Genomic DNA, 25,229 nt, shown 5'->3' with positions numbered 1-25,229 from the left:
TTACAACTTTGGATAATATCGTGACTCAGTAGCAGAACTCGGTGAAAGCCAAATTCCAGTGATGGTATTCAACTCTTTCTCCATGGAGCTCCTTTGACTGGATGTCCAACTTGCTCGAGATCAGTCTTCTTCAGGTTGTTATTCCAAAGCATGTTGCCTATTAAATCTGAAAATAATTTTGTAGGCTGTGAGGAGGAAAACTTTGGGTATATGCCAAACATTTGCACATTTTAGTTTAAAAGGAAACAAATTCTTAGTGTCCTGGGCAGACTGTTGGCTATTCTAGACCTATTCCTTGGGTCTGGATCCTTATGGAAAGCCCCCCTTGAAATTACAGTGGATTAGTATGCTGTAGATGACACAAATATTGCTGACTGTGCAAAGGAAATATTTCTCCAGAAGACCAAACCAAAGAGTGAGGTACCTTTTTGACCCTTAAAATGTCTGCATCTATTTAGGCAGATTCTGCTTGCAAATCTCCATGATATAATTAATTCTGCTCCACGATAGTTGCACTATAAACATATTGCAGCTGGCTGTCCATGTGCTCAATATTTTCTAAAGGGAAATGCCGGAAGCCCCGTTGCTTGAGATTTCTAAACCAGAACAGACAAAGCTACATTTGCTCCAGTGGGAGGAACTTTCTGGTCCTGAAAATAAGAAGGCTCACATCCCTTCTGATAAACCTCTTTCTCTCTCCAACTGCTTCGATTTGGAATAATTTTCTCCTCCTAGCATTTTCTTATGTCCATTCTGAATTCATAATCCCCTCAGCCAACTAACTCTAGCACATATGAATATATCTATTCTCAGTCTTATGTCTACATATGTGCTTAAGTATTTGTCTTGACCCCTCTAATTGTAAATCTTTTTATGTCTGTCTCCCCATTCAGAGTGTAAACTCCTTGTGGGAGGTGGGGGGAGGAAAATGTCACTACATTCTGTACTCTCCAGGTACCTACTATGATGCACTACACCAAATGGGTGCTAAATAAATACAACTACTGCTACTCATTAATACTACTAAGCATTAGTGATGAAGGATTTTTCTGTCCCGAGAACCTCAGCTCCAAGCGTTCCCAAGCAACTTTTTCTCCAAATCTCCCCTGAGAATGATAGACTGTGACCCAAAAAGGAGAAGGTTATGATCTTCAAGTCGAGGTTCTTCCTGGAGGTTCTGCTATGGTTCTCAGCTCTGCTGCTTGCTTTCATCTAGGTCTGAAAACAGCCATCAGATTGTACATATGGACAGTTCCACAATTTCTTCTGCCATCCTCTCCCATAATTCCCTGGTCACTGAAAATGTCCTCTTAACACCCCATGGCATAACTAAGGTGGTCCAAAGTGAAGCCTGATAGGAAAGGAAAGGGGGTAGAAAATTTATTTTTCAATTTCATATCTTTAGTCTGATGTGTCACCATCCCACTGATAGGTGAGGAAAAATCAGGAGCCTGAATTTAGGTGGAAACTAGGTATCAAAGTCCTGAGGCTCTTCTGAAGGTCCCCTTCTTTTCATGTTGGCAGCTAAAGAAGCTCAAACCAGCTGGTGTGCGTACTCAACATGCCTCAGAGAGAGGTAAGAGAGGAGTGTGGAGTAAAGTGGTCATCCAGATCAGAAAGGCATGCACAGATGACAAAGGGCTGAGTCACTGAGGGGCAAGAAGCTTATGTGTGGCCCAGAGAGCGAGCAAAGAGTGTGCCAAGAAACAGCAGGCTGGGGAGGGGAGGAGGTTAGATCACAGCAGTCGCTGGATGGTTGAGAGAAGCGACTCTGATCAAAAACTGGAGGGAGAGACTGAGGAATGTGGGCTCCGTGTATTAATTCGCCAACTATGTCAACATGTAATGGCAGTGCAATTCAGATGAAGATTTCCCTGTAAGGACACCATCTAATTGAAGGTTGGTTTTACCACGAGGGCCAGGAAATAACCAGAGAATACAGTTTTGAACTGAGATGCAAGTGGCTACACCCCAAGCAGACCTTGATAATAACTCAGTAGTATTTACTGAGCACTTACTGTGCTTACCATGTAGAGGGGGAGACAGACTTTAAAATGTATTACAGATAGGGGAAATGACAAGAGTATATGTACGGAAGTGCTGTGGGGCTGAGGGTTATGTGAAAAGCAAGTGTTTAAGAGGTACAGATTTGAGTGCAAGAGGGGAGGGGAAATGATAACTTTGTCAAGGAAGGCCTCTTGGAGATGTGGTTTTAGGAGGGCTATGATGAGGGTGGTGGAGAGTGGTAGTCTGTTAGATATGAAGGTGGAGGGAATTCCAGGCCAGATGGAGGACATGGTACAGATCGAGATGGAGTTACAGAGAGGAGGTTGGCAAAGTATGCAGGTTGGGTTGTAGTAGATCAGTAAGGTAGGAATGAAGAGCTGATTGAGTACCTTAAAGTCAATGATAAGGTTTCTCTTTTTTGCAGCTGTGGATGGACAACCATTGGAGATTTTTGAGGAATGGGGAGATATGGAGTATATTTTTTAAAAATAAAATTAATCTGGGAAATAGAGTGAGGTATAGACTGGAGTGAAGAGTGGCAAGAGTCAGGGAGGTGAGTGAGGAAGCTTATGCAGTAGTCAAGTTGGGATATAAGTACTTGAGTCAGTGGGATAGCAGTTTGGATGGAGAGGAAAAGGTGGATTTTAGAGATGTTGTGAAGGCAGAACTGGCAAGATTTTGTGACAGATTGAATGTGTGGGTTGAATGAGAGATGAGTCGAGGATAATGCCAAGATTACAGGCTTGAGAGACAGAGAAGGTAGTGGTGATGTCTACAGTGATAGGAAAATCAGGGAAAGAACAGGGCTTATGTGGGAAGATGAGGAGTTCTGTTTAGGTCATGTTAGGCTTAATGTTTCCTTGAGACATCCAAAAAGATGCCCTGAAAGCAGGAGGAAATGCGACACTGAAGAGAAGGAGATGTCAAGGCTGGAGAGGTAAATATTTTCCTCTTCACAACTCATTGTTGTAAAAACTTACCCTGGAGCACAAGCTGTACTCATATTCCTCTCCCTTCCCAGTGGAAATCCATAAGCAAGGCTACCACAATTGCTTTATTTCTTGGCTTGCAAGGAGCTTTTTTGAGTGCAAGAAGAGGCATCACACTATCAGTAGGACTTGCTTTTGAATTTTTTTTTGATAGTGGTGTTGGTTTGTAAAGAGCCATTTTCCCTCTTTTGCCCAGGCTTCTATCATTTTATCATTGGTCACTTTGCTGATAGAGTATGATACAATAGTTTGTAAACATGATTCCTACTCTCAAGGAGGGTACAGTGTAGTAAGCATTAAAATAAAGTATAGACAAGGGAAGCTCAGAGTATAACGATATGTCCATAAATGCTGTCAGAGTGGGGTGAGGATGGGAATTCTTGGTGGCACAGAGACCCAAATGCACAGGCGACAGAGAAGAAAGGGAGACACGGGAGGGAAATGAGGTTAGTCAGGGAAAGCTTCTTGGAGGAGGTGTGATTTGGGAGAGGGCTTTGAAGATAATAATAATAATAATAATTGTGGCATTTAAGTGCTTATTATGTGCCAGGCACTGTTGTAAGCTCTGGAGTGGATTCAGACAGATTTGCCTGGGAGTCAGAAGGACCTGGGTTCTAATCCCAGCTCCACCACTTGTCTGCTCTGTGACCTTGGTGAAATCACTTAACTTTTCTGTGCTGCAGTTCCCTCATCTATAAAATGGGGATTAAGACCGTGAGCCCTTTGTGGGACAGGGACTGTATCCAACCCAATATCTTGTAGTTGCCCCAGCACTTAGAATGGTGCCTGGCACATAGGAAGTGCTTAACAAATACCATTATAGTATTATGTTGTACACAGTCCCTGTCCCACATGAGACTCACAGTTGTCTTCCCCATTTTACAGATGAGGTACCTGAGGCATAGAGAGGTGAAGTTACTTGCCCCAGGTCACACAGCAGACAAGAGGCGGAGCTGGGATTCTTATTCCCAGACCTGGACTCTATCCACTATGCCATGTAACTGTTGGTTATGAAAGGGAAGGAAGTTTCAGGATGGAAAGAGGATGTGAGCTAGGGGTGGATATCAAGAGGTGAGATTCAGTAAGAGGAGTTGGTATGAGAGGAGTGAAGTGTGTGGGCTGGGTCGTAGTGGGAGAGGAACATGGTTAGGTAGGAGAGGGTGAGCTCTTCTTCAAGAGTTTTGGGACCAGCTGCTCTCTGGAAGAGTCCAGGAACCACTATGAGATGTTTCTGAAAATGGTGTTTTGTAAGAGATATGAGTCGCGTGATCAAATGCAGAGAGTGTCTCATGGAGACAATCTAGTGACTCTGGATCAAATCTCCTTGAACAAACATCTGTCACATTTAGGCCCCAGACAGAAATAACAATATTAAACAACTGTTGGCAGATAAATGTGGTTCCTTCTTTTCAGAAGCCAGTTTATAATGGGACGCTTTGCTCCAAGAAAAACTGCTGTTTACTGGAGCTAAAATTGGCTGTGCAGCTCATGTCAGCCAGACTGGGATTTGACAGGCTACGACCTTAACATACTGGTTTACCAGTCAGGAAAAGGCCTGGTTTAATTGGGTGAAAGTAGGATGCTTCTTTTCTTGCTTCCCTCAATGCCTTTGGTGGTTGCAAGCACTGTAGGGAGGAATAGTATTTCCATTTCCACCTATCTCAAAAGTCTCAATATTGACCTCACCAAACCCCGAAGATTCTACCCAATTCCCAGAGTCCTTTTTTTTTTATTCAGGCAGTAGTATTTACCACTGACAAACATTAATGCTTGCATTTATGAAAAGCCTTTTGTCCAATAATTTGTTCATTTATACTTCCAATCTATTATAAATGTGTGGTTTTGATGTTTATGAGAGAGTATAAAGTTGTAGTAATTATCCTCAGTTTACAGAGGAGGAAACTGAGGCACAAGTAGGCTGTGTGATCTCTTGAACTACCCCCCAGCCAGTCAGAGCCAAGATTAAGCAGGTTAGAGGAGAGCCACTTTCTGCAGTTTCTAATTTAAACTCTTTAGAAGATAGTGCAAAATTCTACGCAGATCAATAAATGATATGGAAAATTAAAATTCTGAGGTCTCTCAGCAGCTTTACCAGGATCTATTAATCATTTTGGTTCCCTTTGGAATTGTGGCCTTCTGTTAACTCTGCCGGAGGATTTGGAATCTGGATCATTTTCTTCCTGGCAGGGAGATGTATTAGATGATCTCATCAGCTCAGTCTTTTCCGTCTGTTAACGTTGATTTGAATGGATTCTAAGTGGCTTCACATTTGGTTGTTTTGTTGGGAGAGACAGGGTTTTCCTAACAAACTCGATCTCTGTTGCGGCCTAGTAGGAAGAATCCAGGAGTGGGAGTCAGGTCACCTGGGTTGAGATTCAGCTTTTCCATGAGCTTGGGCAAGCTCTCTGGGCCTCAGTTTCTTCTTCTGTAAAATTCTGTAAATTCTTCTGTAAAATTCTTATTCTGTAAAATAAAATATATACTATGAGCTCTGGGTGGGACAAGTACTGTGTCCAGTCAGTCAATCATATTTATTGAGAGCTTACTGATTGCAGAGCACTGTACTAGGCACTTGGGAGAATACAATATAATAGACACATTCCCTGCTCACATCAAGCTTACAGTCGAGAGAGAGAGAGAGAGAGAGAGAATATAAATAAATAAATTACAGATATGTACATAAGTGTTGCAGGGCTGGGAGGGGGGATGAATAAAGGGAGCAAGTCAGGGTGACACAGAATGGAGTGGGAGGAGAGGTGAAGGGGGCCATAACTTCCCCAGCCATTAACACATAATAAGCAATTAATTAATGACATTATTATTCCATGGGTATTATCAGTATGCTTATTTAGGGGACCTCAGTTGGTCAGTATTGGGGGTTCCAAAGGAAAGGAATAAAGTTGAGGCATTATTTGAAGGTAATCTTCCTGAAGGCACTTTGAAGAAAGAAAGAGATGTGATTGGCATAATGTATGAGAGTAAAGGAGGGCATTCTAGACAGATAAAATGGTATGACAACCTCAGCTTCGGAATCCTGGTTGATGGATTTGATTTCGGCGGAGTAGGGACAGGCTAGAGAACTTCCACTGCTCCTGTTGAAACAAAGTGAAAAGTTCAACCTACTCCTCAGGTTCCTGAGCAGGTGCCCAAATGTCTCCTGGGACAATCCAGGCCCATGGCCACATCCAGAGAAAACAGAAGTCTCTCTTGGGGGATTCTGGGGAATCCTGGGTGACTTTTGGAATTATTCTCACCTTGTTACCCATCCACTTTATTGAAGGACTGATGTAACTCTGTTTAGAAGAGACAGCAACACATTCACCTGATCCCATCTTTTTTGCACCATAACCTGTCTATAGAAGCCAGAAAAGGATGACAGAGAGCAGTTGAATTCCCCTCTCCTTTCTTTTCAAATGTATCTTCTTGTGTCCTTGACTGGGTAAGGCACAGGTCAGAATATAAATACCTTGAGTGAAGGGTCTGTGCTCACAATCCAATAGTAAGAACAACAGCTTCCACTATTTTCTTTTCCCAAATTCAGGAAAGAGTGATATATTTAAATTGATATACAGATTGAGCCCTTTCCTTGGGCTTTTGGATTCACTCATAATGAAGCACCATTTATTTCATGACACAATTTAAAAAAAAAGCCCAATAAGCAAGTTGCTAAGTCAGTAAAATTCCTGAGCCAGGAAAGGGCTTTGTAGAGACTTACTGCTTTCAATTGACAACACCAATATAAAGGATGGGCAGAGGCTCTTGAAATGCACTAATAATGCAAAGAGGTCTTTGGAGTCAATATGTTAAACCATGTTTCCCCCGAAACTTTTGTCAGAACTGCTTGACCTCAGTTCACGTTCTAGTACAGCCAAGTTAGCCTGCAGTGACCCCTGGCACAAAACCTCCTTCTCCTTCCTGTCCTCATAATGTCCTCAGGGGCCTAGCTCCAGCCTTTGGGTATTTCTCTTGAGGCGATTCTCTGGGTTAGGGAGGACTCCTCAAGTTCAGCAGACATTTTTAATCTTTATGACAGCCCAGAGGTTCTGCAGGTGGAAACAAAATAGAGTTTTCTAAATACAAAGAACAGACAGGGACACTTGGGGAGGAATGGAGAGGCAAAGACAAACAAGAAAAGTGTTTTTCCTAAGACTATGAAGGGGTACGTAAAACTCTTTTGATTTTTAATCTCCTCCACCAGATTACTAAGGATTTAGGTAGACACCATCCTTGCCCTCAGTGAGTTTACAATCTAATGCTGAAGACAGACATTGAAATGAATTTATATAGGGAAGCAGCAGAGTATAAGGGTTGTGGGGTTGGGATGAATATCCCATGTTTAGGGGATACAAATCAGAGTCCATAAGCAATACAGAGGAGAGGGTTGGTGAGAGAAATGAGGGTTGCTTCGTGGAAGGCCTTTTGGAGGAGATGTGATTTTTAGGAGGCCTTTGAAAGTGGGGAGAATGGTGAACTATCAGACATGAAGAAGGAGGGAGAAGAAGAAGAAGTCCAGAGGGAGGATGTGAGCAAAAAGCTCAGATCAACGAGATTGCGATACAGTGCGTAAATTCGTGTTAGAGAAGCAAAGTTTGAGGGTTGGGTTGTAGTAGGAGAAGAGCTATCTTAAGTAAGAGGTAGGGAGCCGATTGCCTTAAAGTGAGGAGCAGAGAGTGGTGAGCTGTTTGATGCAGAGATGGATGGACAACCATCAGAGGTTTTTGAGGTGTGGAGAGATGTGCACTCAACTGTTGGAAAAATGAACCCAGTATCAGAATGAATTATGAGGGCAGGGATCATGTCTCCCAATTCTACGGTGTACTGTAGTCTCCCAAATGCTCAGTATAGTGCTCTGCCCTCAGAAAGTGCTCAGTAAATACCCTTGATTGATTTGGTGGACTGCAACATTTGCTATTTGCAGAACCTGATAGCGTTCTGTCTCTGAGCATCGCAATCTCCTACAGCTACTTTTTGAGGAAAACCTCTTCTCTCTCCTGATAGCTGCTCTCCAGGCTGGCTTGTCCTCATCCATTGTCTCCAGGAAGCTGCACCATTAAGAAAATAGTGTGAATTATGGGATTAATTTAAAGAAGGTGGGAGTTTTTCAAACAATACCAAAACTTCCTGGGGATGATGAAATCTCAATCTATTTGGAGTGTAACATTTCAGGCTACATAATAGGAAGTGTGTGGCTCCCATGAAGGCTTAAGTGCTCCTGCAGCACCCTTTCTAATAATAGTAGTAATAATGGTAATTACTGAGCACCTATTGAGTGGCAGGCACTGTACTAAACTCTTCCGAGAGGTATCAGAAACATAAGACATATTCCCTGCCCACAGGAAACTTGCCCTCTCCGGGAGGAATGCCCAAGCCATTTCATCACTTTTGCCCACTATGAATTTTCCCTAATACTACAACACTGTGTATTCCTGCGGGTTTGGTTACACACTTGCTATTTATGGGCTCATTCAAAAAGGCCACAGCTGCCGGGGTATGTGACTTTCCCTTCTGAAAAGTGGTTCATATGCTTTTCCCCCACTATTTCCTCCCCACTCAATTTGGCTTACGCCCAAACATAGCCAGTCCCAGCCCAACCCAAACATCCTTCCATGACCTCCTACTGAGAAAAAGCGCTGGGTATGTCGGGCGAATTTATAAGGCATCTGTGTGGGAAGGTGGAAATTTCAGGGCATCGGGTCAAAACTAGGGACTGTAGCCTGAAGTTAACCTGGAAGTGACATAGAGACAAGGGCGTTTGCTTAGGCAGAGACTCTAGAATCCACTAGGCTGAGCAATCAGCTAGGATCAGCCCCAGGTTTGGACTTTGTAGTAGGTTGATATTAGAGGAGTGAAGTGTGCACGCTGGGGCATAGTGGGAGATGAGCAAGATCGGGTTTTTGGCCCTCAGGAGGCTCACAACAGAAAGCCCCTAGAGGAGAAATCCCTCTATTTCCACTTTCACCTCATAAGTAGCTTACCAAAGTGACTTTTCAGTTTTCCAAAACTTTCATGTCTCAAGCATCTGGGCAATCAAGACTAAAGTCTCGTATCTTAGTATTGGCTATTGGGATCCTTTTTTATGTGTACCCATACTCTACTAAATAAGATGTTGCCCAGATGTTTATGAATGTTGGGATTCTCGTGAAGCTGCATCTGTATTCACAACGCAATGCCCCATAAGTAAGTATAAACCACTCTCGGAAAGTCACCTTTTAAAAAAGAAAAAATGTTTAGCATTTTCAAAAAGTAATACGAAGCTTTCAAGGGATAAATCTTTCTGCTCAAGCTAAATATGTAAGCAGTGGAATGATGAAAGTTGTTGATGGTCCCTTAGCCCCCTTAGTGGGTGGGTAAGAGCTTCCTTGCCTCTCACTGTTCCAGAGGCTTCTTCCTAGCATCTATGCTGTTTCGGCCACCCCAGACACTCATGCATGTGGATGTCTAATGGAGAGGCCAGTGGCAGTAGAGAGCAGAGTCTGGCCTCTAGCTAGCATTTCTACCATAGCTAAGGATTGATTGGACCTGACATGAAGGAAGGGGGAAGAGTGAGAGTGCTTACAACACTCGCAACCCTTATTTTTAGGCAAGTGATGCCCACTCTTTGACTGCAGACCATGAAGGACAGAGCCCCAGTGGTAGAGTAATACAACTTCCCTTCAGTCCTGGGTAGAAGCCCTGAAGGAGCAACCCCTTCCTGGGGCTACAATGGCCTGCAGTTGGATAGCAGCTTTATCTGAATGGCCAAGATGCTGTCTAGAGATGCATCTCATCCCTTTGACGGTGAGCTCTCTGTGGGGCAAGGACAGTGTCCAACCTGACACTGATTGTCCTGAAAGACATCTTGGGCCTGGAACATAACTCCTTCTAGCACTTCCTCCAGATGCTTTGAGCCCAAAATCTCCTCTTGCCTGGTTTTCATTTGTTCTGTTGCCTTATTTCTATTAGTTAGCCCAGCTTTCGTTTTGGCCCTGACATTTGGCCGGTGTCTAATCTTCATGAATCTAGAGGGAAAGGAGCTTCTCTTGGGGTAGGCCATTTCTCTCTCTGTGGCTTAGCTGCAGTGCTCTAGTGCTGAGTGCCAATCCCAGCAGCCTCCAGGAGGCTCAATGTCATATGATCTCTTCAATGACCCTCAGTCCCTTTCGCAAGAAAAGGGCCGTTCAATTTGTTGGCAGAGCAGGAGCCCCGTCTGGGCCCCCTGCAGTTGGCGTGCCAATCTCCATCGCTTCCTCTTTGGAACAGCTGCGAAATAGCAATGTTCATTAAACAGTCACTCTGTTCCATCCCAGAAACAACTGCATTTTGAGCCTGGGTGAATGGGAGCCTGTTTGTTTTCTCATTTATCAAGGGGTCTGGGTATTTTTCCACGTGAAAGGCATTTTGAAGAAGTGAATTATTGTTACATTGCGATATTAAAAAGACAGGCTTATCAACTGCGGGCAGCAGAGGAGAAAGGATGAGATAGTAAAAGTTAATTGTCGATGACCCTCACACTAGACCTTGGCACAGAGCTCTTTGCCTTATCTCTACGATGGAAACCCAAAATTCAGATGGAAAAGAGTAATGCCAGGGGACCTACAGGAGGTCAGGATGGACTCTGGCCAGTCATACCTTTTCATTTCTGCAGATTGCTCTGAACGTTACTTGCGGTCTTTCTATCTTTCAGAGTCAGGGCACCCAAGAACTGTAAAACTAATCCTGGGATCTAATTTGATGTCAAGCATAATTCAAACAAATCCCTCTCCAGGGCCCCCAGGTAACTCCCCACATTTTGCTATGATGGCTTTATTAAGTCCTCTTTTCGCCAATAACTGCTGAAAGCCAATTTGAGTCCTGTGGACTGAAATTGCTCCAGGGGATGGGGGTTTGAGTCTTTTTGTCCCAATCATATCCTCCTAGGGAACCCATAATGCACTGAATTAAAACCGGCTCCATTAAATTAGGTCTTGCTGTTCCACAATGCATTCTGGTCAAATGACACATCTAGATGTATGGACCCACCCGTTGAGGATTTGGGGGTTTTTGTTTGTTTGTGTGAGGGAGAAAGGGAAGGGGAAAAAGAGAAGTAGAAGAGATAGAAACTCCAGCTAATCCCAAGACCTAATTTGAGTCATGAACATGCCAATTGAATGCATTTTAGTTCTTATCGTTACGTACTTCTGAGATTTTTGAAAAACCAAGAAGTTTCTTTGGTTATGAAGGAGGATCAGGAAAAGCGGGAATTGGTTTTTAAACTATAAAGAGTTATCACTGGATTGCCAAGGTGATAAAGTATTTAACAGTTGAGTTTGCTTTCTGCTTACCTAGCCACAGATGGTGATAAAACCAGCCTGTAACTCTGATGGATTCAGTAATAGGAAATGGTTACCATGCCAATCTCTGGGAGACCTAACAGGAAGGAGGGGGCAGAACCATGATGCAGCCATCACTATCGTGGTTGCTCCTTTCAGGGTGGCTGACCATTACCTAGGCTCAGGCCATGTCTCCAGGCTGCTCCCAGGGCTTCTCCTGGGTAAGAGAGGCAGCAAATAGTTGAGGATGTGGAATTTTGCCACAGGGTTAATCAATCAATAAATGGTATGTATGTAATGCTAATTCTGTGCAGAGCATGTGCTAAGCACTTGGGAGAGCACAATACAACAGAGTTGGTAAACAAATTCCCTGCCCACAAGTGCTTTACAATCTAGAAGAGAAGATTACAGTCTTGACCAGTGACCTAACCAGGTAGCAAATCTCCTATCATCATCAAAATAATAATAATAAAAAATGATTTATAAAGTGCTGAATGTGTGCCAAGCACTGGGTTAGATATGAAATAGTCAAGTCATAGTCCCTGTCGCACATGGGACTCACAGTCTGAGAGAGAGGGGGAGAACAGGTATTCATTCATTCATTCATTCAATCGTATTTACTGAGCACTTGCTGTGTGCAGAGCACTAAGTGCTTGGAAAGTACAATTCCACAAGTCTCCATTTCTGCTCCATTTTCACTGGCTCTCTGCTGTCAGTCAATCAATCAGCTGTATTTACTGAGTGCTAAACACTGTATTAAGCGCTTGGGAGAGTACAACACAACAATATAGAAGACACATTCCTTCCCTCTCTTTCTCTCACTTTCTCCCTCTCTTCCTCAGTTTGTGTGTCTGACTGACCCCATATTCACCTTTCTGACCTCTTTCTGCCTCTGTCCCCGAGAAGATCATAAACAGAAGCCCAGCTTTCTCATTCAATATGCAAAGCTGACACCCTCCTTTAGCACCCAGTGCTGCAGTCCTGTTTAGCAAGCAATTGCTCATCCTGTTGATTTGTGGGTCCCTTTGCATAAATTTGCAGATTATGTTCACTACATCCTAGATCTAAATATGTAAAATAATTGTAATCAATGCAGCAACAGAGATTGTGTTCACTTAGAATGCTTCAGACCTTTTTTGCCAGCTCACTGCAGGATTCTTTTAATGTTGTTTATTAAGTATTTACTATGTGCCAAACATTATACAAAGCACTGGGGTAGGTACAAGCTAATCAGATTGGACACAGTCTCTGTTGCACATGGGACTCACAGTCTAAATACGAGGCAAAGGATTTAATCTCCATTTTACAAAATGAGGTGATCAGGGAGAGAAGAAGGGAGGGATAAGTGATGGGGTGGAAGGTGTGGGTGGAGGGGATCGATTCTAAGAAAAGGTGGGAAGATTTCTTGCGGTATGGCTGGGAAGGATGGGACAGTTGAAAAGGGTGGGACTAGAGAGGTGAAGGGGAGATTTTTAAGGAGCTCACACCTGATAGCTTCAGTTTCATTGATCAAACAGGTGACAAGGTCATGGGGGCAGAAGATGGGGGTGGCGGGAGAACAGGGGTTTTAAGAAGGGAGCTGTTACAACTGTGAAGTAGCTGAAGTATGGAAAGATACATAGATGAATGAGTGACTAAAGTAGCATGCAATAGATAGATATACACAGAACTGCTCAGGATGGCTGCATGTACATATGAGTTAACCCTCCTGGGTCCAGGCTGAATCAGGCATGCAGCTCCTGAAATCATCTCCTGGACTACCTTTGTTTCTGAGACTATTTCCAAGAGGAGATGTTGAGTAGCAGCATGACATAGTAGAAAGAGCAAGGTCCTGGGAGTAAGAAGACCAAGGCTCTAAACCTGACTCCACCACTTGTCTGTTATGTGACCTTGGGCAAATCTCTTAACTGGTCTGTGCTTCAGTTACTTCATCTGTAAAACAGGAATTAAGGTTGAAAGCCTTATGTGGGACGTGAACTGTGCCCAACCCGATTATCTTGTATCTGGCACGTAGAAAAGTTTCCCTTTTCTACGAAATTACTAGCCCATTCTGAAGTCCCAAGGTGAGGGAAGCCTTCAGGGAGGGTGAACTGAACAGATAAATCTTCTGACTTTCACCCACCACTGCTCCCCTCTGTCTCCTCTTCAACTTTAGTTCATCCTGATTTGACCGGCGTTCTGGGTGGTGTGAACGACTGAGCTGAAATAGAACCAGATTTATTACACACCAGTTTGTTCCAATATCTTGAGATGAGTCCCTCTGGCTTCTGCTGTGCTACTGGACCAATAGCAGTAGTTTAGGCTGTGAATTCTAGTTTATTATGAGAAGAAATTTTTCAGAAAGTGACACCCTAGAAGTGATCTGGACTGGTTTACTTACCCACAGTTACAGAACCCTTTCATAATGCAGAGCACTCCCTTCAATTATTCATTCCCCTTCCCTACCCCCTTACTCATTTCTCTCCCCAAATAAAAGGCTCCAGCTCTTGAATATTTCATGGGGTAGATGGCTGGTGTCTCTAGGTGTTTTGCGTGATGTCTCTAAGCGTTCTCAGAGAATCTCACCGGAGGTATGAGGTTCTTCTCCCTACTGCCAACACCCGCAGTTACATATGTTAACGTGGGGGGGGGAGGGGCCGCTTCCCCCCTGGGAGTGCCTGCTTGATGCTCCATCCATGATTAATTAAGGGAACCAGTGAAGGCTTGCATAAAACACAGTGCCTCTTGGCTTTTCCCATGTTCACACAATTCCCTTCCGTCCCCTAACCGAGGCATATGCCCACCCCATAAATTATTCATTTTCTAATGACTGTAGAAGGCAGCCGGTCCTCTTTGCTTTTCCTCTGTAAAAAGCCACTCAGCAGATAACAGCATCCCAGCTTCCCTTCTGTGCCAGTAGGAAAGGCAGTGAAGACCTGACTTTCCAGAAAGTCCCAGCCTATAAGATCACCCCTGGTAAAGGGAAAATATCAGCCCTCTCACTGAAGGAAGGACATTCTATTTTTCTAGGGTTGTTCCTAAAAGACAGGGCTGAGTTTCTTTGTTTGCAGCTCCCAGTACAGTGCACAGCACAGACTGGAGCCCTGTGAATACTGTTTACTAATTGGTTGATCATTGGAGAATCTGGTCACCACTGAGGTCTATCATGCAGTGTAACACAGAAAAGTACCAAATGACATGTGTATTTGTATTATTAGCAGCCAAAGGGAGAACTGCAAATGCTGTTTTTCAATGCTGTCTCTGCTGAGATTTAGATCCGATTGGAAATCACAGCCAGGCTTTCAGTGTGATTTCTAGTTCTGACAGAGGTTTTTTAAGCGTTTTATCGGTTCCTCTTGGGTATTCCCTCTCCTGGGCTGCCCCATCAGCAGAGATGAGCAATTTTTGCCTTCTGCCTCTGAGTTTTCCGACCCCTGAATGTAGAGGCTAATACATTTTTTATGGTATTGGTTAAGCACTTACTATGTGCCAGGCCTTGTACTAAATGCTGGGGTAGGTACAAGCTAATCCCCATTTTACAGATGAGGTAATTGAGGCACAGAGAAGTTAAGTGACTTCCCCAAGGTCACACAGCAGACCAATGGTGGAATCAGAATTAGAACCCAGGTCCTTCTGACTCTCAAGCCTGTGCCCTATCTACTAAGCTACACTGCTTCTCTGGGGGGATGGATATTCACCCCCTTAGTTCATCTAGAGGAAGGTTTTGCAGCTGAATTACTTCACTGGTAGTGAAGTCCTAGAATTCCTCAGGTAAAAAATTAAAATCACCAAGCACTTTTATTTTTCTTCTAGCAATGGTCATACTAACTGGTAGTAGGTACTAATGAGATACGGTCAACCATATTTATTGAGCAGAACACTATACTAAGCACTTGGGAGAGTACAATAAAACAGAGACATGTTCCCTGCCCATGTGGAGTTTACAGTCTAGAGGAGGAGCTCACGGTGTCACTCTATTTCCAAAGTGTCAGTTGCTATGAAAAATATAAATGCTCACAGCCCCCGCTGTTTTCGGTAAGTTTTCGGAATGAGCAGAAGATGTGTTGAAGTACCTTGAACAATGAAACAAGATCTTATGTTAATTATATCCTCCATTTATAGGGCACGTTGCATCCTGAGGTGAATTAGAAATTGCCAACGGTAATGACGGATGTGAAAATGCTTCTGAGGAGGGAAACAGCAGGCTCCTAAGGCAGCACCAGTTCGTTAAGGTGAAATCACGAATGCTGTTCCTCACTTCAATTTCCAGAGGCATTTTGTAAGTGGAATCTAATTGAATTAGTGACTTTTTTATGGTATTTGTTAAGTACTTACAATGTGCCAGCTACTATACTAACCGCTGAGGAAGATATAAGAAAATCAGGTTGAACGTGGTCCATGTTCCACATGGGGCTCAAAGTCTTAATACCCATTTTACAGATGAGGTAACTAAGGTCCAGATAAGTTAAGTGACTTGCCTGGGGTCACACAGCAGATTAGAATCCAAGTCTTCCTCACTCCTAAATCTGTGGTCTGTCCACTAGGCTACACCTTTGTCTTGCCCAAGAATCACTAAAAATGGTTAGTTAAAGCTCCTTGAAAGTCCCTGAGATTGACCAGTCAATAGAGTTAATTGAGCACATGTTATGTGCAGAATATTGCACTAAGCCCTTAGGAGACAAAAGTTGAATAAGTAGGCTGCCCTCAGTCTACTGACTGCTCTGCCCTCAGTCAAACAACCAGTCATCAAATGAATCAATATTGTGGCCAGCCACGAGAGTGGAGACAGGATGTGCGGTGGCCTGATTCACCCCTCCTCAATCAAAATGCTTCCTAAGGAGTCCACTGGGCATCTTGCATCAGAGTTTAATGATGATCATAATTGGGTCTAATCCTGTAGCATCAGCTGCTCTGGGAATTAACCGCTTCCCTATCGCTGTGGAAGGGGACCAGGAAATGAACTCTCCTGAGTCTCCTGGGAAATGTCTTTAATAATAGCTTTATTGGTATCATTTCTTCTGAGGTTCTGCATCATGACTGCTCCTCTGTCCTAGACTGGATTCTCTCTGTCTGAGCCCATGAGGAAGGCGAGACATTACTGATAATGGACCCAAGGGGGAATCCACCATTCCAGTGGCATTACCCATCCTTCCATGGAACTATTTTTTTTTTTTTTTTTTTACAAAATGGTGGAGTCCGGTGGCTTCTCAGCCATATAAAACCAGCCTGATCTAGAGGAAGTCTCTCTGGGCCTCAGCGGGACAAACTCATCTCTCTAAATACGTCAAACGCAAGCACTCAGGCTGATTGAGGGGTTACTGAGATCAGGGCTATTCTGGGGCAGATAAGTTATGTGCTGCTGATAGGAAAGGATTAATGAACCAGTCTGCTCATCCGTTGCAATTAGAAGCAACACTAAAACTATTTTCAGGCTATTTCTATGCAGGGAACTTGAACTGCATTTCAGACCCTGCCCACTTGAAGGCCTTGGGATTCTCAGGGCTGAGTTAAATATAGGAGAAAAGGAGCAGAAGATGCAGTGCACATGCACATGCATCTAGCTGGTTAAAAGAAATGTGGCACAGTGGGTTAATGTGGTGGGCTTTGTTAGCACTTACCTGAAGCTTAAAACCACTGCCCCTTCAGCCAGGAGTAGGTTCATAGTATATAATAATAATGTTGGTATTTGTTAAGCGCTTACTATGTGCAGAGCACTGTTCTAAGCGCTGGGGGACACACGGGGGAATCAGGTAGTCCCACATGGGGCTCACAGTCTTAATCCCCATTTTACAGATGGGGTAACTGAGGCCCAGAGAAGTTAAGTGACTTGCCCACAGTCACACAGCTGACAAGTGGCAGAGCTGGGATTCGAACTCATGACCTCTGACTCCAAAGCCCATGCTCTTTCCACTGAGCCACGCTGCTTCTCTATATATCATCCCCAACTGCAGAAAAATGTTTTGAAGCTTTTGAGCTCTTATCCAGCTGATCTCAGCTAAAGGGAAATGCAGTCTACTATATGTGACAGATGAAGAGAAAGGTATTTGGCATTTTGGACCCTTATGATTGAATGAGCCAATAAATCAATGATATTGAGTGCTTTCTGTATACAGAGCACTGTACTAAGCATGTGGGAAAGTACAGAACAGTTGCCTATGTGACCTCGGGCAAATCAGTCAACTTCTCTGTGCCTCAGTTACCTTATCTGTAAAATGGGGATTAATGTTGTGAGCCCCATGTGGGACAGGAACTGTGCCCAACCTGATTAGCTCGTACCTATCCCAGCACTTAGAACAGTGCTTGACACATAGTAAGTGCTTAACAAATGCCATCATCATTATTATTATTATTATTGTTTAGTTGGTAGACATGATCCCTGCATTCAAGAAGCATGCAACCTAGAAGTTAAAAAAAAATTGTGATATTTGAGCACTTTCTATGTGCAAAGCACTGTAGTAAGCATTTGGAAGAGTATAAAATAAGAGAGCTGGTAGACACATTCCCTGATCACCAGGAATTTACAGTCTTTAGGTGGAGATGAATATTAAACTGTGGATATGTAAAGAAGTGCCACAGGACTGAGGGTGGGGTGAATATCAAGGACTTATAGGGTACAGAACCAAGTGTATCGGTAACACAGACAGGGGAAAGAGAGTTGGAAAAATGAGGGCTTAGTTGGGAAGGTCTCTTGGAAGAGATGTGATTTGAATAAGGGTCTGAAGGTGAAGAGAGTGATGATCTGTTGCTTATGAAGGGGGAGGAAGTTCTAGGCCAGAAGGAGGACATAGACAAAGGGACATCAGTGAGATAGATGCGATTATGGTACAGTGAGTAGGTTGGCATTGGAGGAATGAAACTTGTGGCTTGGATTGTTGTAGGAAATCAGCAAGGTAAGATATGGGGCAAAGTGAACTCAACTTTATTTTTTGTGTTTTAATGGTATTTGTTAAGCACTTACTATGTACCAGGTAATGTACCTAGCCCACAGGTAAATACAAGCTAATCAAGTTGGACATAGCTCATGTAACATGTGGGGCCTACAGTCTTAATCCCCATTTTACAGATGAGGTAACCGACAGAGAAATTGTGACTTCCCCAAGGTCACACAACAGACAAGTGGTGGAGCTGGGATTAGAACCCAAGTCCTTGACTCTAAAAGGGATCTTGCTTTTTCCTTCCCTACCTCTCTCTTTCTTCACACTGACCAAATTCTTCCTCCCCTCTCACCACTCTTGTCCTGAGAACAGGTGCTTGTTTTAGGCTCTCCAGGCCTGTCTGTCTGTTTAGGGTGCCACTCACTCCTAAGGGCACAGTTGTTTCTATGGAATTTCACTCCTTGTGTTTCTAGCTGTAACTAGGAAGTTTGGCATGTAAACATGAAATGATGAAGAGGTAAGTTTGGGAGGCAGGGAGGAAGTAGAATAGATCTCTGGCATAATGGGAAGAGTCAGCAAGAAGAAGTGCTTGCTATCAATCAAAGGTATTTATTGAGCCCTTACTATATGAAGAGCACTGTAGCTAAACACTTGGGAAAATGGAGGGGTGGTGGGATAATGAAGCTAGTGGTGATCCAACCTCTTAGATATTAGAAAATAAAAATAACTTCTAGTATAAAGGTAATTTAATAAAATGATTTTCAAGAAAATACTCTATCATAACAACTATAAGCAAAAAGGTGACAAAGATGCAGGTTTGATGTATTAGATGAGTGACTCAACCAGGAAAATGAAATTTTCTTAAAGAACAAATGTTGTGTTTCTTTCATCCTACCAGCTTCGACACAGACATGCTGCTACCTGACAGAGGTCTGGCCCAAGGAAAGGGTACTTCTGGAGTCAAGCAGCGTGAATGCCCATTGAGCAGTGAGAAACATCATCTCCAATTCTACCAAGTCCACTACACTGAACAGGTAACCCCAAGTCTGGAGCAAATTTGAAAAGGTGAATGCAGAGGAACGGGAGAAGAGGATGGAAGGGGACGGGAAGAATGATGGTGGAAATGCTAGGAAACGGATGCTGAAACTAGGCTAGTTTAGGAAGCAAGAGGAAGCTTTGCCTGGAACAGTTATGATCCAGTCACAACACATCAATCAATCAGTGGTATTCACTGAGCACTTACTGTGTGCAGAGCACTGTACTAAGCACTTAGAGTAGAATACAATGCAGTTGGTAGTCATATTACCTGACCCCAACAACATTCGATCTCTAAATTCTGAAACTGGAGCTCCCCATGCCAACCCTTCCAGCCCTCTCCAAGAGTTCTCACCCTGCTCAAACAAACTTCAAGGTGGCTCCCCGCACTTGCTTTCCAGTGCCCAACAGGGATTGGATGGACACCTCCAAAAGCAGATAGAGCGAGCCTATGGGGTAGAGGGAGAGAATGAACACCCCCCACCCCTCACTCTCACCTTCAATCAGGAGTAGGGAAAGATGAGCCTTCCCTAAAAATAATCCTTTGAAAAATGGTGGGGACATCATTCTATCACCTAAACAATGGATAGCAAGAAGTCAGTGAAGTCAGTTGTGGGAGGAAAAAAGGACACACATGCCAAAAGAATTTTCATTTTTATAGTCCAAAAGAATTTTTTTTTACACAGACAACAGAAACACACGGATATTGTGTGAAAAATATTTTTAAATAAATTTCTTTTTTTTGTACATTCTGATATACATATTTAACAAGGTTTATGGCACTGTAACCAGAATCAAATCAAATGAAACCAAAAACATAATTGCTTGTGTCTTACTCCTTTCTAAATCCAAACTGGCTAGTTTTGCAATATTTTTATATTAGGCAGCCAGCTCTAACTCATTCTGCACACTCAAACACCTTATTATTGCACAAGAAGCCAGGAAAGGCATAATGGTCAAGTTCCTCATGGTTAAAAACCTCTTAAACCCAAATAGAAAAATAGACCCTAGAACCTGAAAACACACTAAATAAACATTATCTTTAGTCTCCTTGAAGAGTGAGAGAAGGGTTCTACCCTCCCAGTTTAAGCTGCTCTGATCTCTTCTCTCTGAACAGTGATAGCTATTGGCTCTTTCTGTTGGGTTTTTTGTTTTCCTTAGAAAAAAAAAAAAACCTTTACAGAATCAAGGCCAGTATGTTTCAGTGTCTCTTCTGCTTTCTTTTGGCTTTTGTTTTTCTTTTTGAAGTGTAGTTTCTTCAGTCTATGAACCTGCACAGACTACTTAGTCATATACTCTACAAGTAGCTGAAAAGAAGAAAGGAAAGTCGTTTTTTTTTAACTGCCGCTTTTAAAAATGACTTCTCCACCTCCCTTTTTATCAGCCTGGAGGGAAGGGAATCTCAATGGCATCAAAATAAGTGAAATTCTTCTTGCACTTGCTTAAAAAAATATGGTTTTAAACAAGTTTGTTTAAATTCAAAGTTTACCCCCTTCAAAAGAAAAGATTCTCGACTCTCACTTCCAGAGCAAGCAAAGAGCAGAAATCCCTTCTTTGGATGCTGTCCTGCTAACACGCGGTCACACAAGCGTCTCCACTCCGGTAAGCTTTGGTGTGAGGATTCGTGGGGTCACGCCATTGTTGAGGTCTTCCTCGAACTCCAACAACTGCCCCATAAAGTTCAGGTTGGGAGAGATAATTGGTCGTTTGCCTTTGACAAATTTATAGGCATCAGTCATAGTCATGCGCGTGTGCTTCATCAAGTAGGCGATGACGATCGTGGCTGAGCGAGACACTCCGGCCTGGCAATGGATCAGCAGCCCTTTACCGCACTGGTGAGCTTCCTCTGGGCAGAGAAGAGGAAAAAGGGAAATTAGTAGAAGGAAGAAAAAAAAAACAGAAAGGGAGGAGGTGGTTTTCCCTGCCACAGAACTGTGCCCTTGAGAGCAGGGATTGTGTCTTCTGATGACATGATCCTCTCCCAACCACTGAATAAATACTGTGGATTGCTCTACGCCAGTCATTCTTGGCTTGGTTTACCTTCCCTGACCCGTCATTTAGCACTGAGGAAGGTTTTTCCAGAAATGAGCCTTACGTGAACAGAAATGTGGACCACACTAGAGAAAGAGGCAATCTTACTCCTTTAGTGCAAGTTGACACCAGACAGAGGCGGCATTCATATGAACTGTTTTGAAAAGCAGTGGAAACTTTGGTGTCAACCTTCTGAGTGGAATTTACTGAGTGCCTTTAGTGTGCGGAGCACTGTACTAAGCCCTTGGCAGGACTTAAGAGAGGAGAGGGAGTCCTAGAATCTGCTCACCTTTCACCCGGAGTAGGCTCAGTGGGAGAGTCACTCCCTGAAGGAACAGGGGTCAAGCCAGGTAACAGGTTGGGGACCAAAAGGGTTTGTACCCTTCCCCCATAAAGCCATGTCCCTCTAGTACTAATAACCGTGGTATTTAAGTGCTTACTCTGTGCCAAACACTGTACTAAGCACTGAGGAAGATAATTACAGTCTAAGTAGGAGGGAGAACAGGTATTGAAACCCCATTCTGCAGATGAGGCAACTGAGTAAAGTAACTTGTCCCAGATCACAGAACAGACGAGTGGGAGAGCCAGGATTAGTTAGAATCCAGGTCCTCTGACTCCCAGACCCGTGCTCTTTCCACTAAGCAAGACTTCCCCTCTGTCTGACCTATCTCACCTCCCTTCTCCAAGTTACCCATCCCCTCTCCCTTTAGCTCCCAGGATTTGGAAGTCCTAAAAAAAAATAAATTCAATCTCATCAGTCCTCAACCAACCCTGTGGATAATATTCGGTGGTGGTGTTGATCAGTGCGACTAAACTCACGTGGGCCGCAGCGTTCGCAAAGGACCAACACCAAACACCTCAGCTGCAGGGAGCGCCCAGGGGAGATAGTTACCGATAAACTCAAACGCCTCTTCAAAGTACTGCCGCAGATTCTGCTTGTTGCTGTCAGTGGCCGGGAGCCGCTTGTAGCTGAATACACCTTTCTCGTAGTGGTAGAGGGGGAGGTGGGTGGTGACGTTGATGACATAGCCCACGTTCATCCGTTGCATGGTCTCCAGGTCCTGAGCATCGTGCTCATTGCCGAGGAACAAGAAGGGCAGGATGGGGGTCAGCTCGGCGTTCTCGATGTCGGGCGTGGTGGGGATGGACTGAGGTAGTGCAGAGGGGGCTGATGCGGAGGCCCCTCCCCCGCCCTCCGGGCACTCCTGGAGCTGCAGGGAATTATCACAGAGGTTTTCATGGTTCTGTTTAAAACTGCTGAGTCCACCTACAGGGAGGAAAAATGAACAAGTGACACTCAGGCTGGAAGTGGACATGGAATGTCTCCCCACCAACCATATGAACACTCCCATCATAAGACTGGGGACAACTAGACTTCTTGGTTTTTAAATTCTATGCTTATAAACTAATAGTGATGATGATAATGGTATTTAAGTGCTAAGTGCCAAGCACTGTACTAAATTCAGTATAATCAGATCAGACACAGTCTAAATCTGGAAAAAAACCAGGTATCTTATCTCCATTTTACAGATGAGGAAACAGACCCAGAGAAGATACGTGACTCACAGAAGATCACAGCAGGCAAGTGGTGGAATGGGAATTAGAACTCAGGTCTCCTGCTTCCCAGACCCATGCTCTTTCCACTAGGCCATACTGCATCTCATCAAAAATGGGACATTAGGGCTGTTTGACAAGCTGTGTTTTCCAGCCCATGTTCAAATAGAAGGGTAGTGTGGTACAAAAATACTACAACACTTCCACTCCCTGCAGGTGCTTCCAAAATTCCTTGACAGTTCCATCAAAGGGTCAGCCACCCACAGAGTTGCCAACTCTGAGAAGCAGCATGGTCTAGCAGATATATCTGTCTAGGGGTCAGGAGTCAGAAGGACCTGGGTTCTAATTCCAACTCTGTCCCTTGTCTGCTGTGTGAGCTTGGGCACCTCACTTCACTTCTCTGTCCTTCAGTTACCTTTTTTTATGGTATTTGTTAAGCACTTACTATGGGTCAGGCACTGTTCTAAGCGCTGGAGTAGAAACTAGCTAATCAGGTTGGACAAAGTCCATTTCCCACATGGGGCTCACAGTTTTAACTCCCATTTTACAGAACAGGGAACTGAGGTACAGAGAAGTGAAGTGACTTGCCCTAGGTCATGCAACAATTAAGTGGCAGAGCTGGGATGAGAACCTAGGTACTCGGACTTCGAAGCCAGTGCTCTTTTCATTTGGCCACACTGCTGCTTCAACCTGCATCCAGGTGGAAATCTAGAATTCTGAGCCCCTGGGTAAAAAACCATAACAAGGTACTGACTTCATGCCCTCTGGCTGAGGCTGAATGGAGAAATCATGGGATTGGAGAAGAACGGTGTGGGAGTCCATTTGCTCCAAGCTTATTCCACTGCTGTCATTTTCTTTGCGGCTAAAAACAAACATCTACACCCACAGACACACACACCCAGCCTGCCGCAACTAGATCAAAACAGTACAGCAAGAAACACCCAAAGTGTGAACACAACACAGCATGTTGACATGGAAAAATAAGCCCATTTGCCCCACATGTTCTGAACCTAAAGCAATCTGCTCAAAATTTCATCAGTTCCATGGCTCCTCGATAGCAACCAGAAAAAGCTTCAAAACATAATCTAGGCTCAGCGGTCGTATAACCAACATTAAGGCTTCAGATGAACAATAAGTGGAGGGGAGGAGAAGACTGAAAATTTTTTGTCAAGAAAATGGTGACAATGTGAAAATAAAATTCATTTTAACATTGAGCTATTAAATGTAAATTAATTAAAATTGTATGGGCCCTGGAAAGAGCTGGAAGAATGCAAGCCCTTTTTAGGTGTTAACACCTGAAAGGCCTCCAATTTGGACTGTCCTGAAACATCACCCCTTTGCCAGTTTACCAACACTCTTCCCCAAAAGGATCACGCTAGTCTGAAAGCATTCCTTAACACACTCCGTCACCCCTTGGCTTTCAGCTAGAAGTTACTAAAGTTACTAAAGTACTGCTGAGTTTTGCCTCCATTTATATACAGTTCTGCCTCATGCTTTGGAGTTTTGTGTCCTGTTTTCCCACGAAGAATCTCAGCCTTCACAGCCTATCTAGATAGGAAAAGAGGAAGAAGTCCAGATGCTCAAAATCGACAGGCTTTCTCACTCATATCATTCTTTGGACACTAAAGCAAATGCTTTGTTTTAAAGAGGGTGGCTTAGAAAAAAAAACCCCACACAAAGGCAGCGTAAGGCTTCTTAAAATTCTCTTTCTACACCTCCTTTAGCGATGACATCAGCTAGAGACTCCCCACCTGCCTGGTTGCCATAGCAGTTACACAAAGACACACAATGACATCAGTTGGCAGCTCTTTGAGTGCAAACAATACAAGAAGAACTACTTTGTTTAAGGCCTTTGGTGCAAGTGTGTTCTTGGGAGCCAATGATGTAATGCTAACAGGTGGCTTGGGCTTTGCATTTGCCTACCAGGGGAAAAATAGTGGGTGGGGAGGGGAATAGGGTGCAAAACCGATGCGGATGGAAAGATCTAAATAATTTTCTTAAAATGTTTGCATACACACACACACACACACAAACTTTCTGTAGGCCAGTCCATAGAAATTCCTCCCAATATTTGGTGGGAGAAGCTGCGGAAGGAAAGGAAAAAAAATTAATCTAAATTCAAACACTACTGAAAAGTGAAGCATTTATTGGAGGGTAAGAGGAAAGCATCTAAAGATTAAATCACCAGCCCCATCTGACTTTTTTAAAATGATATTTGTTAATTACTATGTGCCCAACACTGTACTGAACACTAGGGTAGATACAAGATAATCAGGTTGGACCCAATCCCTGTCCCACATGGGGTTCCACAGTCTTAATCACCATTTTACAGATTAGGGAACTGAGGCACAGAGATGGGAAGTGATTTGCTCAAGATTACACAGCAGACAAGTGGCAGAGTCAGGATTAGAACCCAGGTCCTTCTGACTCTCAGGGCCATGTTCTATCCACTAGACCAAGCTGATTCCCTT

At 43.6% G+C, this 25,229-nt stretch overlaps 1 protein-coding gene across 2 annotated transcripts in view; it reads right to left on the bottom strand.

Annotated features, from left to right (window-relative positions):
• Positions 1–19,810: 19,810 nt before the first annotated feature.
• Positions 19,811–25,229, bottom strand: part of DUSP10 (dual specificity phosphatase 10) — a 133,048-nt gene continuing 127,629 nt past the window's right edge. For both annotated transcript variants that reach the window (XM_007672379.4, XM_001512740.5), the window contains 2 exons: positions 22,097–22,471; positions 19,811–21,019 (listed from right to left, as the gene is read on the bottom strand). In XM_007672379.4, the coding sequence (XP_007670569.1) occupies positions 20,754–21,019; positions 22,097–22,471 (641 nt within the window). In that variant the 3' untranslated portion in view covers positions 19,811–20,753. The remainder of the gene's footprint in view (positions 21,020–22,096; positions 22,472–25,229) is intronic.

The sequence above is a fragment of the Ornithorhynchus anatinus genome, chromosome 19, assembly GCF_004115215.2.
Source record: "Ornithorhynchus anatinus isolate Pmale09 chromosome 19, mOrnAna1.pri.v4, whole genome shotgun sequence".
Taxonomy (NCBI): Eukaryota; Metazoa; Chordata; class Mammalia; order Monotremata; family Ornithorhynchidae; genus Ornithorhynchus; species Ornithorhynchus anatinus.
The sequence above is the reverse complement of the archived record's forward strand: the minus strand, read 5'-3'. Positions and strand labels throughout refer to the sequence as shown.